Source organism: Lepisma saccharinum, chromosome 3, assembly GCF_977018435.1.
Source record: "Lepisma saccharinum chromosome 3, izLepSacc3.1, whole genome shotgun sequence".
NCBI lineage: Eukaryota > Metazoa > Arthropoda > Insecta > Zygentoma > Lepismatidae > Lepisma > Lepisma saccharinum.
This window is the reverse complement of record NC_139231.1, coordinates 121,619,503-121,634,872: the sequence shown is the minus strand read 5'-3', so window position 1 is coordinate 121,634,872 and position 15,370 is coordinate 121,619,503. Positions and strand designations below refer to the sequence as shown.

The window sequence follows — 15,370 nt, the reverse complement described above, 5'->3', positions numbered from 1 at the left end:
CTAATTTATAAACTTTTATTACGCTCTCATATTTCTCAGTTTTAATCGTTAACAAGTTCTGCTTATTGCTGTTAGATAATAACACCAAATATATAAATTAAATATATAATAATGTTTATATTGTGATTATATACATAGGACACCTGTACTTCAGAATGAGGAACAAAAATCTGATTTATTCAGATATCTGAAAAAAAAAATGGTTTGAGGCACGCCGTGAATTTTTGTATGCCCCAGGCCCCACAACACCCAATTAGGGCCGGCCCTGTATAAAAAATAATCATAGAATAAATGCCGCTTGCGTTTGTGATAAGAATTAATTTCCTTTAACATTTTCTTTCTACCTTCGCTAACCGAAGGTTCCAGGTTCGAGTCACCGCTCGCGGTATGAGAGTCCCTTTATCAATTTGTCTAGTCATCCTCATCGTCGCGATTACATTACAGAGTGAGATAAGCAATGTAAAGTAAGAATAATACAAATCTTTCAAAGTGCGAAGATTGAGCGAGAAAGAAACAATAAAATAAGCCTTTCATAAGAATCGAACTTTGCTGGAATTCTTCAAGTATTAATGGAAACGAGGAAAGAAACAGATTTTTTTCAAGACAGTTTCGAAAAAATTTCATGCCTTCAAAAAGGTGGTTTTTTTTTATGTATTTTATTGAACTCAAATCCTTGCGTGAATTATTGACTTTAGTGTAACTTTATTTTAATCATATCAGTATTGTATTTTTCAAATTAATTTTTCGAATTATTTTTACTTTAATTTAATAAACAATTGGACTTGTATAGAAAACGGTGTAATTGCCACATTTTGTACGTAACTTGCTACCTCTGTTGACTCTGAGTTGAATTAATTTGTGTACTAGAATTTCAGGGAAATTTAACATGTAATTGTTAGAGAATTATGTCAGTAAATCATCCATTAGCAATTTTCTAATCCTTCTAGTTGGAAAAATGTGGATTAAATGTTCTAATATAGATTTGCTCCGTACTAAATCAAAGTAACACCACCTTACGTGACTTGTACTGAAATACACGAACCGTGTTGTCCCCAAATATAGTAGTAAATTAAATTAAATTAACGTAGCGTACTTCGGGTTCTTAGGAGGTTCGAATCCTGAACAAGGCATGGACATTACCTTCTGTTTATAGGCAAGCCCAGTCACCTGGCAACCCGTTGGTTGACAAGTGCGACAGTGCTTGATAAAAGCTACATCTTATGATTTCAGGGTCATTCACATTAATATTAGTTTACTAAGTTAAGTCTCTTTAGGTCGACTGCGACTGTCATGATGAATTGTGATTGGATTAAATTGATGAAGGCATGTATACTGTAGGCCGGGACTTGAACTGGAAACCTTCACTGGGCAGCAAAGCTGATTTACTGTGGTGATTCACGTGAAACTTGATCTACAGATAAATACCAGTGATTCTCAACCTTAGTGAGACTACTGCCCAGATCTCAACAATATTACTCCTAAATACGTTCCAAATTGTTTTCATTTTATGCATTAATTTGAATTTATTACTCCACATAGACCATATGCATTGGTATTTGTATTTTTGTTATCTAGCGTCGCTTTTATGCCAGGTTTAGCTAATCGCGACGATAAAGATGAGTGAATGATTAGATTAAAATGATGAAGGGATAATCCCAAACAACACCCATGCCCATACAGAGATTCGAATTGAGGAGCTTTGGAAGCGAGTCCACAAATGCATTGCAATTTGAAGAGTTTCGTACAGTGTCACTTTTTTAATTACAAGACTAACAACATAATTAATTAGAAATTTTCTATATATCAAAATTTACAAGTGTTCACTTACGCTATAATATTCTAATTAATCTATATCCTCAAAATTAAAAATTATGGCATAATCATGAAGAGTATTAAAACTTTTACTACTACTTTTGTCATCATTGAACAGTACTTAAGGTTAACATTTACTACTGTTGATATTATTTTTATAACAATTGCATTCCTTTGCTCTTAATTTACAAACATCGCAGCTTTTCCGAACTTGTCGTAGGTCATTTAATGTTTTGCACAAAGATGAATTTGTTACATAACCACTGAAATATATATGTAAAAGGATTGCGAGTAAGAAAAATATAGTGTCAAGCAATTCGTAAATTTATTATATTTATGAATGCAGAGCGATTTTGTTTCTCGGCTGATAATTTTATTACATTAAAGGAAATAACATGCAATATAGGTAGAACCAATAATTTAAATTGAATCTTCTATGAGGATAAAGTATTATTAACTTATATCAATTGCTATGGTACACCTCAGTGCAGCCTTGTTTGCTTTTTATGTACACGAGTTCGTGTTAAAAGTACTATAAGGTATATCTAGATATAAGAGGAGGACATTTTTGGCATTTTATATCCTGAATTCCTTCTAAATATAAGAAATATATATAAATATTCCTATAAAATTAAATTTAAAATGTTATATTATATTAATCAGATTATGTGTTTTATGTGTTTCAGTGGGGTATTCGCATATACGAGAATGTTCTATTTATTATTCAGAACATTAACATTGTTGAAACATTTACAAGGAAAATGCCCAGAAGTATCTGGAGAATGTCAATAGAGAGGATAAAAATTACGATATTAAAATATTACATTCAAAATAAACGAAAATTGAATAGAATATCAAGTCAAAGTAGACATTTCCGCATTTACAAGTCACTCGCCAAAATTATGCTTTGAAACAATGCTGCAAGGCTTAGGAAATCAACGCTTCGCTCTAGACTTGCAACGATCATACATTAGAATTTCTACAGACGTGTACACATTAAGAGCAGGCGGGACCGTTCCGGTTTTCGAAGCAAGGATATTCTAGCTACGGGAGCCGGGCTACCTTCAAGCCGTTCCTACAGTGAAAAATGAAACAAGAAATCTCACATTTGCAACAATATTAGTTTTTGCTCATTGGAAGACATGCTCACAATTCTCAAAGAACGTTACTCTTGTCGGACTATTTAGGATAGAGTGTTGTACATTTTAATTACTTGTTAGAGCACATACACTTAAAACCATATCAAAAATATTGATCGTTAAGAGTAACAATTAAATATTGAAATGACTCGGATTACCAAATTCTTTGTTCGCGTCTTTTTATGTTCTGTCTAGTTTTAGCATGCGAACTATTCTTTCTTCACAGTTTTATGTAGAGAAATATTTACAGTTTCACCAACCCGTTTACAAATTTCTATTTTCATTTCTGCGCCTTTGGAACTTAATGTTTCAGAAATATAAGATAGGCTGCCATCTGTAATTCTTCTATAACATGAAATGCTATGGCGAACAATGGTTTATGCAGTTCGCTAGTTATCAAGTTATGGGTGTAAAACGTGCTGGGTAGCTAACAGTGGAATAACGTTTAATACTTGTACCAAAGTTTGTAAGGTCTTCTTGCTATCAAAAATCAGAAGTAAATCGAACCACAAGCGATGATATGAATTAACACTAGAACAAGAAGTTCATTAACTTCAATAACTCTAAAGTACCTGACAAGGAACTCAAAAAATAAGGTCTCTACACTGAACATGAATTGTACATTTGCGCAAGGAATGTATGATTGCTAGTCTTACATAGATAGCACTCTTTTCTCAAACTTTTGTCTTTCGAAGCTTCTCCCGTTACTGAACTAGAAAGAAAGTGATTGTTTAGTTAGTAACTTTGATTTAAAGTAATGGTGGAACTCTTCTAAATTATTAAACGTCTTAAAGGACAATAATCCTGAATAATCTCGTATGAAGGTAATTACATAAAACAGTTTGTGCGAAGTGTACAATTCAAGTACAGTTTGCTCTCGGTCAGGTTAGAAATTTGGTAAGAGCAATAGTCATTATTTTTTGTCAAATAATAACATGTGATATAAGCGTTGTCACTAAACAAGGGGTATGCTTTTTCTTGTGGGATAGTGTAACATGAAACGAAGAATTAACCTAAATGTTTTGAGAGCGTAATAAACAAAATTTTAATACAGGTCTTGAATTCAATAGATAGCGTCCTAGAGATTTAAAATCATAATATTCGTACACACTATTGATTTGTTAACAGGCCAATGAAAGGTGTCGCAGTGTTCATATATTGTATAGTGAGCAAAATATTTGGGATTTCTGGTATTTAGAGCAATAGAAAATTGCACATTTTAGAATCAAAGTTTTAGTTTCTTTAAAAAAGTTGTTGGTTGGAAGATAAATTGCCATCTGCTCGTAGACAAATGTTTTAATGAGAGATACACGCACATTTCTGATTATTATATTTACTACAATATATTCTAAACTTCCGACGTGTATAAGGAGCCTATACTTATCAAATGTGAACTCATGTTCTAATCCTGAAATAAATATAAGTTTACGGATATTTTTGAGAATAAAAAAATACCTGTGTAGGAATAAACCTTCTAAGTATGATTGTAGCTTCTTAAAGATAACAGTGGTGTCGTATTGTAGATATGATTGTGCTATATTATTGTAGGTTGGTATAATACTTTCCGATATTGTTAAGTGTTTGTGCTGTAGATAGGTAATGTCTACTGGGAAGGTTTCGAAAATAGTTCGTTTCTGGAATCAAATCCATACGCGCTTATATGCTGCATCGCTGTACATGGAAAATCAGCGAGAGTTTGTTCAGTTATTAAGTGGGGGGGTGTGAACATGAAATTTTGTGTGCTGTATGATCCGGTGGTGGTTGAAAATTTGAGGGTAGAATTCTTGTGGATGTGTTGTACTCACATTTTGGTTAGTTCCGCTCCAACGCCACTTGGCTTGTTCCTCAGGAAAGTATACGTGCTTGTCATTTCTGTACGTGCAGTGGTTATCAGCGGCCCTGTCCGCCTCGCACTGACCGGCCCCGGATGACATTCCACGACGTCCTCCAAAGCTGTCAAAGCAGGTCAAAAGTGATGTACCGGACTCCACATAACTGGGTCAACTACAATGGAGGCAACGTGAATGGCAGAGAGTTCCTCAAGATACCAGTCCGAGAGGTTATACCGGAAAGACAGTTTGGTACTCCGCAACTTTTGTTGGCTGTTGCTGGGTTTGACCTTCACGGAAGGTTTCATGATGTCTTTGGTGCGGGGTCGTCGGTCGCGGACGAACCATTGGTGCGCTGGTGGATGTCAGAGGGGCATTGCGGTGCTTGAGTACCAAACCGTGCGATTGGTTCGATGATCGATAACCTTGCGTTCACCATAAACACGGAGGGATGACACCCTAAGAAGATCCTTCAACCCCCAAAGCGGGGGGTGCTTTAAAGTCCGCGACGGTTGTCGAACTCGAGGAGCAAGCACGTTGTCCTCGCGCCGAAACAGCGAGTCACAGAGACGTCATGCACCCAGGCGTCGCTGACAACAACTGTTGGGTAGGAAAACGGCATTGATTCCAGCACTTTCTTCTCCTGTCCCCCCTCTGCCGGGATCACGTGACGCTTTTGCACATACACACGGGCTGCCCCGTCGTCGGTCATGCGCGGTGAAGATCTCGTCTTTCCTGCCTCCCGCTCCTTTCGGACCTCGCGAAGGATGGCATTGGTGGCCCCAACGCAGATTAGCCATTTCTTTCCGGTTTCACGTCAAAGGATCCTAGTGCTCGTTTATGAATCGTGATCCTCGGAACTTTTCTTGCCCATTTTCTTCTTTCCGCGGCCTGGCATCACGGTATCTGGAACACCTTCGGAAACACGCGGGAAGGTTTCCAGGAACTTCGCATTTCCCGCTTAACAGTTCCGTGCCCTGTTCATCAAACACGGATATCTTAACGCGGCAACACACTATCTCTCACTGTGAGGCAACGGGTATTATCCGTACAAGGTAGGGTGGGTATTTTTTTGTTTTTCACTTTATCTACCTTACTCCCACTTTTTTTGCAATTTGGTTGATTTAATTTGTGTTTTGAGTCCAGTAAAATGTACAGTAAGGTTAATCGGGACTGGGTCTACAGTTTAAAGTGGGATCCGAACCGCTATGTGCCTCCACCGGATATCGAACCCGGGACCCCTTGATTACAAAGCGACGATGCTACCACTTCTCCATCAGGGATGCCAGCAAAAATTTAAAAGAGCTCTCAAGTAATAAAAATATTACTCAACCATCCTCATGCACAAGTCAACTCTTAACAACGCATTACGTTATTTCATGGAATACATTGAAACATATTCAGTGTGTAATGTAGAATTATACCGATAAAACATTATGCAACGACCACGTTGAGAAAGTTCGACCTATGCAAATTACCATGTTAACATAACCGGAAACTTTATATTTATTACGCTAAAACTCTTCTTTGTGTATTTAATTTACCCTGTAGGTAATTTGATTAATACTAAAACCTCTAAGAGAATATGCAATGCAAGTGATAAGTACAAACAAGAATAATTTTACTCCAAAATGTGTGTTTTTTAAAGGAGTTAAAAATTGTATTAATACGATTTGATAGTTTGACAAGTAATGTTTGCCATCTAGTGACTGCAATTGCAAACTATGACGTAATATTTGTATTGTCAGTATAGATGAGTAATCATGCAGGGCCCCGATTTTGATGACTTAAAAATCTTTGAAAAATGACCTTTAAAATGACAACAAAAATCCTGTAAAATGACCTAAAATCTTTGAAAAATGAACCAAAAAATTCGTACAAAACTCAATTTGCTTATTGAAAATAGCATATATATATATTCCAAAGCAAACAATTTAACAATTGCTTCTTCACCTTGGTGTGTTGTACGGACTGTGAATAAGAAACTCGACAATGTTGCATTTCGCGATTTTCGACAGGCTTTGTTGCGCTGGTAGTTAAACACAGAGTAAGTACCGCAAGATAACATTCAGACAAAACAGAAATTGTTGAACTTCTTATGTTTCAGCATGCAATGACACAAAATTTTAAAAAAAATACCTAAAAATGACGCAAATTTTAAAAAATGACCGAAAAATAAAAAAAAATGGTAAAAAATTACCAAAAAAGACCCCAAAAAATTTCATTTCTTCAACCTGAGGAGGGTGTTCAGGATTTCTGGACTAGTTAGCCATGTCCACGTTGCACCAGTTAAAAGATGAAATGTCATCAAAATCCGAGCCCTGAATACGTAGAATGGATTAAGTTTCAGTCTAACTTTTATTCTTGTTTACTCGGTCGAAAACAGTAGGATAAACAAGTACGTGTGTGAGGGCACATTGGCACCGTGCCACTTCAGTTTTCCGTTGTTACATTACAATACGCACAATAGTAATAAGGCTTCTAGTGACTTGAATAGATACGAGGATATGGGATTTATTTCAAAATTAATTCAACATCCTACATCACGAGGCACATCCAGAAAGTAGTACCAGTTTGGTAATATAGAACGAACGAAAGTAGTTCTTTACCCTGAAAGCTATTTTTCTAGATAGGCACCCATGGAATTGAGGCGCTTATCATATCTAGGGACAAGTTTATGTCTCCAATCCAATCCATTGAACGATACTGTGTTAGCGGAAGGATACGGAAGCGCTATAATGAGTCAGTTGTGAGCTTTCCTGCAAGTTGTATGGAGATAGTGTTTGTGTGCGTGTTTCTGGGGCAATCAACATGAATCATAAAATCAAGAATCCTGTCAAGTGTGAAGTGAAACCTGCCATTCGGGTTTTGCACACCCGAAATTCATCGTCAAATCACAGAGCATTATGGTGATGAAATGTTAGACGAATCAAACGATGACTGCATTTCTCAATGGTCAACACTACTTTCTTGATGCAATGTGATCATCCCATCGGCAAAGCGTCCGTCAGTCAGACATGGGAAAGCGGTCGAAAGCGGATTACAATGTGAGCATAATGTAAGGCCACTGACAGCTAAAACTAACGTGGTTGACAACACTTGCCAAAAAAACAGTGTATATTAAGAACTTCATATTTAAATGGAAAATATAGTTCCGTAAAAACTTAAGAGTCATCTTCATGATCATATTAACGAAGCGTGTGGCCAGCACAGATAAAAGTGGATGTATTTACAAGTTTTGGCAACTTCGAAGAGATATATGCTGGTAACACGCTTCGTCAAGACTATGTCCGTACGAAACTACACCTCGTGTCGGCTATCACTGGAGCAAGGAAACGAAAACAAATCCTCTGCGCAAGTAATGACTCGAGAGGGTTCGACCAGTGAAAGCGCGAGAGGGAAAGTGAGTGCATGGAGGGGATAACGCGGCTGCAGCTACCAGCCGTTTGAAACAGCCAGCACTGCTTTGTCCCGCCCACTAGCTTCTCCCCTTCCCTGACGTTAAGTTTCCCTAGCGTGTGTATATAATAACTCCCTACATGATGTCACAATGTGAAGGTCTGTTGTGGAAAGGCTAATACAATCGCATATATCATAATAATTGTTTTGGAAACATGAAATTTACTTGTAATGCGTTAGTTCCTGAAAATAAGAACAATAATTGTAAGAGTGCATTAGTTTCACAGCTCAACGTTAGATGTTTCAGTCTCAGAAAGAATACATGACTTCGTCGGAGCGGCAGACCGACACAACCATCATTGGCCTTTTATTTCGTCGTGGTTAACCTATTTGCACAAACAGGCTACATGCATCTTCAAAATTCTGAGGAAGACAAGGAGTTCTATAAGTTTGTTCGGAGCATCAAACGTTTTGTCAATACATATTACTTTACTCGGATCGAACATTTCGTTGTGTGATTAAATCATCTTTCCAATATTACATGGAATTACAAAACTAATTACAATCGACCACGTTAAATGGCAGAACTACATTTTGTCTAGGTAATCTATGGAGCAAAGTCACGCTAGCGGTAGAGAAGGGGATAAACTGGCTGGACAGAGCAAAGCAGTGCGCGGTGCTGTAATCTGCAGCCTCGTCTTCAACTCCATGCACTCATATCTCCTCTCGTTCATTGGTCGAGTTCTCTCGAGTCACTACTTGCTCAGAGACTTGTTTTCGTTCGCTTGCTCCAGAGATTCCCGGGACAGAGTGTAGCGTCAAGGGACAACGGTGCGAGAGCTAAGTGACCTGGGCGTATCCAACGGAGGACAAGGGGTGGGGGCATTTTCCCTCCTGGAAAACGAGTGGTGAATCTTTACATTCTGTTGTCATTCTTACGTGGAATGTAAAATGTTATTGCCTTTTCAAATAATCCAAAATAAAGCATTGCCTTTCTGTTCTTTGAAAAAGTGTTGTTTGCAGTCTTCCTTGCCGGGGTGGTCGACGTATCGCAGAGGTCAAAGGTTCAAACCCTGGTTAAGATATGGATGTTTCTGTTTCCCGCATCAGCCCTTCATCATTCACCATCATTGTCAAGATCAACCCCTGGCATCTCCGATGGCGCAGTGGTAGCGTCGTCGCCTTGTAATCAATGGGTCCCAGGTTCGATACCCGGTGGAGGCACATAGCGGTTCGGATCACACTTTAAACTGTAGGCCCAGTCCCGATTAGCCTTATTGTGCACAAAGTGGACTTAAAACAGCAAATCAAACTCAAGATTAACCCAAGATGTGAAACAGCGACGTCATATAACTTACATAAAGAGAAAGAGAAGTGTTCCTTGCACCACTGGGAAAAATGTTTGCTTGCACCCCACTCGGACTCGAAAAAAGGCTGGTCCATGATTGGTGCAGCTGACAGGAGGTCATAGGTCGGTGGCCAAGACCGAACACCAATTGAAAAGGGATCAAAAGAGAAAAGCGACTCCCCATTCCACGACTAAGATTCGTTGATACTTTCCACTTGGCATAGTCATCCCTTTCGGGACTTCCCTGGAAAGGGCGAGAAAATGATGCTCCTGGGGAGTTCGAGGGAGGAGGAAAGCCTCCAATGCCTTCGCTTGTAATGGGAAAAGATTCAAAATCTATTTTCCTTCGCCTTCTTCCCTATATCCACACAATCGGTCTTCCTCTTGGCGCCATTTTCTATGGGCGCTTTGGGGAGGAGGGTTGCCTAAGTGGGTGATTTTGGGAGGGGCAAACTGGGAAAGATTCCCCTCTGAACCTTCCTTATCTATAATAATGAACCTCTGCAAGCTATATTGTATACGTGGGTATGTTTTAGGACTGTATAGATTGTCCTAGCTGTGGTGTTTGCTATCACACTGTTAATCCATTTAGGAATTTCTGAAACAAAACCAGAAATATGATGTGTTATGTACAGTCAGCGGCAATAAAGATGGGACAGCTAGATACTGAAACACACGCTTCCCTGCAAGCGTTATGTGTGTTGCCTAACTGGACGGCAAATTTTCAAAAGACAACTTCTACCACCGTCGTATAGTTAGTCATCACTCAAAACGCCTTGCAGGAAAGAGAATATTTTAGGATCTAGGTGTACCATTTTTATTGACCGTCACTGTACGTCTGTACCTACTTTTCAATTGCAGAGAAGTCAGGCTTCTTGAAGGAGTGGTTATCATTTCTCGTCACGAAGTCAAGAGTCAAGTCAATCGTGTCTAAGCGAGATATATTTATGTTTGTTTCCCATCTAATTCTACGTCTAGACTACATCTAAATTTGTGAATAAAATTTTATTTTAACACCCTAGCGCGTGACGTCACTGCCTGGATGCAGTTCATAAAGGAACACTCATGCCCATGCTGTGATTCCAAGTCGGAACCTTCGATGTTGAAAGCTCGAAGACATTTCGTTCGCTGAAGTCCACATTTTTTCCAGATAAGCTAATCGGGACTGGACCTATAGTTTCAAGTGGGATTCGAACCACTGTGCCTCAATCGGGTATTGAACCCGGGACATTGATTGGCGAGGTCGCGAGTCTACTATTAAACGAACTGGGTTCTTCTGTCTACTTATTATCGCAACATGCTAGACAGTAACAGTACTTTGGTTCAAGTCCAGTCAAGTCCTCTCAAATCTTTACAGTTCAACAAGCTTTTCCTTAGTTACGGTTAGCCTTACATACAACTGTCAGTGGACTGTCAAACAACTCCTATGTTCTCTCACATTCTTCAAGAAGATGAGGATCCATTAGGGTCTATGATTACTAGATGATAGATGAGCCAAACACGGAAAGGTTTTGCGTAAGCAACACCAAAACCAGTGTCTTTGGTACTGCAGTTAAGTTATGCCTCAGCCACTATATCACCAGGAGGAATACAAAAGAAAAAAACTAATAAAAATAAAGGACATTAATGTGTATAATGTATGGACAAGTTCCAATTCTTGTTTCCTTTAATAAATATGGATGGAGCCACTATTCAGCTAGTTTTGAATTGGTGCTTAAAGTTGGATCTTATAGTCACAGAAGTAGCTGCAAGCGAACCGAAATCAAAATTCACTTGATAGTTTTCCAAGTGAAGAATAAATATCCATACTTTACGCTCTTAAAAGTGTATTAATCTATTAACATCATTCTCTTGTATATATATTTTCCAAATCTTTGCATTTTTCCAACGATGCCTAAGACCCCTGAATGGAAAAATCTTTCCATTCCACCTCAATTCCCAGGTCCTTGCCTTACTCCCTTTCCACTAATGCAGGCAAATTCCCCCATCCTCCACGTCCAATCTTTCTTTGCCTACCCTCCATTTCAATCTTCCGCCTTTCGTACATGTTCTAACGACTCTCTCAGACTCTTCTATGGCAGTCCATAAGACATTAATTCCACTACAGTATCACTTAGCCATTAAATATTAACTGCACTTAAAAGGAAACCAAGATTGAGGAAGGGCGGGAGGGTGAAGAGGAAATGGGGGGAAAGGGTACGTCTGATGGTGATGAGGTGCACACTGTAACAGCTCAAAAAGACACGCAATTGCTTTGTGTGTGCCAACAGATGCCTATGCCAGAGGAATATGGATATATCGTTGAAGGCAATATATCTGCAGATCATCTGAGCAGTTCTACCAACAAGCAGCATATCCGATATAAGGTTGAGGAACTCAAACGAGAGCTTCAACAATATCGACAATATCGGCATCACTTCTATTTCGTGAAATCATACCGAGTAAACTAATATGTTTTAGAACGATAATTTCTAATCCAAATACACATACAACTATGAGATGAACTAATTGAATCTTGGTTTGATAGCCAGGTCGGACACACATAACTAGTTCGCATCTCTCTTTAAACGTGTCTCCAATCGAGGAAATTTCTGTGATGTATACGAGTTAGTTTGCAAAACCTTCAAGCTAAAAGTCACCTCCTCTTAATTATAAGCGCCAGTTGACAAGGAGAAATCATGATAAATTGATTCCATTGAACGAATACTGTAGAACACAGAACCACAAAGCGAACAAGAAAAAACATCCTCAAATGAGAATTACTATGTTGAAAGTTGCATTGTGAGAAGAGGCAACGTGAAAAATGCTCCTTCCAGGTGTGGAACTCTTGGAAACTGATCTGCAAATCCATCTTCAATTACAGCTCATCAAGGAAAGCTAGTCCCTTTCGTGCAAGTCTTCCCAGCCCGCAGCATCTGCTAAGGATACTTTCCTTTAGGAACCTATAAATCCAACTTTGTCGCCTTTGCCGTGATAGAAGCTTCTTAATGTTTCATTTTCAGGAAAACAAAATGGCTCCCTCTCTTTGCCTTTTGACGTCACGATGATAGTGTGTGTGCTTCACTCTTTCGGGCAATCTTATCAGCCGAGAGGGTCTCCCTGCGTTTATGCCTCATTCCAGAGTTACGGCTACTGTTTGGCTGTCGACACTCCCAGCGTCAACGAAGAGCGAGTCCCTCCTCCATAAAACAGCCACTTCCCAGTCCAAATGATCGCATCCCTAATTACTGGTAGTGCATCAGGAACGGGGGATGGTGAGGAGGCGGTCATTAAGTCGCCGTGACGAACCGGGGTAAGGAGTAGGGAAGTTTTTGGACATTGCTTTCCAAAGGAGGTCCTTGTTGCTAATTAGAGTGCGGGATCCATCTTGTTACTCCTCTGCCTTCTTCACAAGCGTATCTGCTGAAGGACATGCATTTTGCTTTTCACGATAATTGTAGAGTGCAGTACCAAAGTTAGCAGAGATTAGCAATGAGTGTATGCAGAAGGTAAAACTGCATGACCGTTGCAGTACCGGACTGGTCTTGTAGTACCTTGAAGAGCTTACATGCATTTGGGACTTCTCCCAAAAGTTCTGGTTACTAAGCAGTGTTCGTCGTTCTTCGTCACTCAAGCATAATGCATGGCATTGCTGCAAAGCAGCGTCTCTCCTATCCGACTGTCCTCTCGCAGTACTGTCGTGCCAAAAAGGTAATAACAAGCACAAAGGCGCAAGTTAGGCATTGATTTAACCAGAAATAGGCGATGTGGCACATAGTGTTACGTCAATGTGTCACGGTCGGGCCTTCGGTGAGAATGCTGAGATTTTCCATTAGTATTCTCTATTTATTTTTCTATCTTTTGATCTTTCATTCCCATTCTTTCTATCCACCTACCTCTCTCTCTCTCTCTCTCTCTCTCTCTCCTTTCACTCTTTTCTTATTTCCTCCTCTATTTATCAATCATATTCTTTCTGTTTCACTTCCTCTCTCGATTTCTTTGTTCCTTTGGCTGTATCTTTCTCTGTTCAGTAAACCTATCAATTTTTCTCTCTCTTTCTTTAATCATGTGTGTGTGTGTGTATGTGAGATCCTTGCACTATATATTATTCTGAAAATCTCTCCTGATCACTGATTAAAGAATGTGAAGAGGATGTTGGCTAAGGTGGCGCCCCCCATTTTTACCGCGAGCCCACCAAGCGAATCTACAAATGCTGGATCATTCTGATGTCTTTCACACACCTCCACATACTCCTTGGAAATTGGGAGGGTTCTTGTTTCTTTGTAATTGTTGACAGTAGTTTCGATACATGCTCTTTATCTCTCTTCCTCTCTCTCTCTCTCTCTTTTTCTCTTTCATTCTAATTTTCTCTCGCTTTTCTCTTTTCCTTTTCTCGTTCGCCTTATAACCGAAGACCAAAAATACACAGAAATAATTTCAATGCACTTCCACCAACACTGATCGGGTTCGAAGTTCAAGGACAAGGTATTGCTGTGTTACTGTGAAAGTGTAAACCCAATAAAATGGGAAGAATACATCTGTCCCAGGAGTCTGTGGAGCAACGCCTGGCATAACTGTAGAGAAGGGGAGAAAGCGAGTGGGCGGAGCGAAGCAGAGCTGCAAACGGCTGGTAAGGTTGAAGTCCTGATTCGAACGACACTTTACTTCAAAGAAAGTTCCGAGAGATCAGTTTCTCTCTGACAACCATATGTCAAGTCCACGTGGAGCCCAGTAAAAACTCCCACAAATAGCGTCAAGTCCACACGGAGTAAATGAGATATTGTCAATTCAGTTTCTTTACAGATTTCATAACGTGCGGTTATCTTAGCTAGGTTATGTTATTGTGTTGTGCTATTTTCTTTATACAGTGTGGAGAACATAGGAGTGTAACGTCGTTGCCGTTCATGTTGCATGACTAAATACTGCAGGTAAAAGTTACAACAGCGCTTCTCAGAAAGAAAAAAAACAGGTGCTGGCTCGAAACCAGACACGCGTCCGGTCGGCCTCCTGTCGAGCTATGTCAAAGATAGCGAACTGGCGTTCGAATCAGGACTTCCACTATTTATTTATTTATTTATAGAAATTTCCAGTACAGCAGAAGCCATATGAAACCAGAAAGAAACAACAGTAAAACAATAGACTAACATTAAAAACACAAAAGAAAGTATAACATAAAATAAACAAAGAATAAAACAAGCCAAAAAAGTACCATTGTAAATAGATCAGTTTCACAAAAGCATTACTTATGTACAATTTTATCTATGTTGCTGATAAAAAATGAATATGAAGTGAATATATCTATTTGGTTTGAGATTATATTGAACTGATTCGGTAGCCTATGGAATAGTGAACGTTGTATGAGTGAGAGCCTGGGAGTTGCAGTGTGGAAAGTTTCCTTGCTCCGTGTTTTATGTCTAGGCACTCTGAGTGAGAGTTCGTGGAGTGGGATGCTGCATCTTAAGTTCCCATTTATGATCTTATATAACAATTTCATATCTGCAATGTATCTACGAGTTTCTGGAGTATTAATATGCAGTTTTACAAGCAGATCTCTCTTAGGCAGGTGTCTCAGGGCAGGTACTCTATATCGAACTGTAGACACGTTGCTCCTCCATGCAATCCTTTCTCCTTTCACGAGTTGATTGGTCGAGCCATCTCAAGTCAGTACTTTGCAGAGTACTTCTTCTCGTTCGTTTGCTCCACAGATTCCCGCGACAGAGTGCACACTCGCTTTTCACCATGTGATAAGGCAAAATCTGTTATTCCTGTCACTATTGGCCTCGCCGTTAATCCAATAGGATACTATTTACGGGGGTAACAAGTACTTCATCCCCTACTCGCAACCAAAATTGAATAAATTACAA

The 15,370-nt window shown here is 39.2% G+C and overlaps 1 protein-coding gene across 2 annotated transcripts in view; it reads right to left on the bottom strand.

Annotated features, from left to right (window-relative positions):
* The window catches only part of Scgdelta (sarcoglycan delta), an 810,958-nt gene that overhangs the window by 541,597 nt on the left and 253,991 nt on the right, over positions 1-15,370 (bottom strand). Inside the window, exon 1 of one of the 2 annotated variants that reach the window (XM_083120139.1) lies at positions 4,757-5,365. The exons of the other annotated variant lie outside the window; for it this stretch is intronic. Coding sequence (XP_082976265.1) covers positions 4,757-4,885 — 129 coding nt within the window. The 5' untranslated portion in view covers positions 4,886-5,365. Of the gene's footprint in view, positions 1-4,756; positions 5,366-15,370 lie in introns of those variants that run through there. 2 annotated transcript variants of the gene reach the window in all.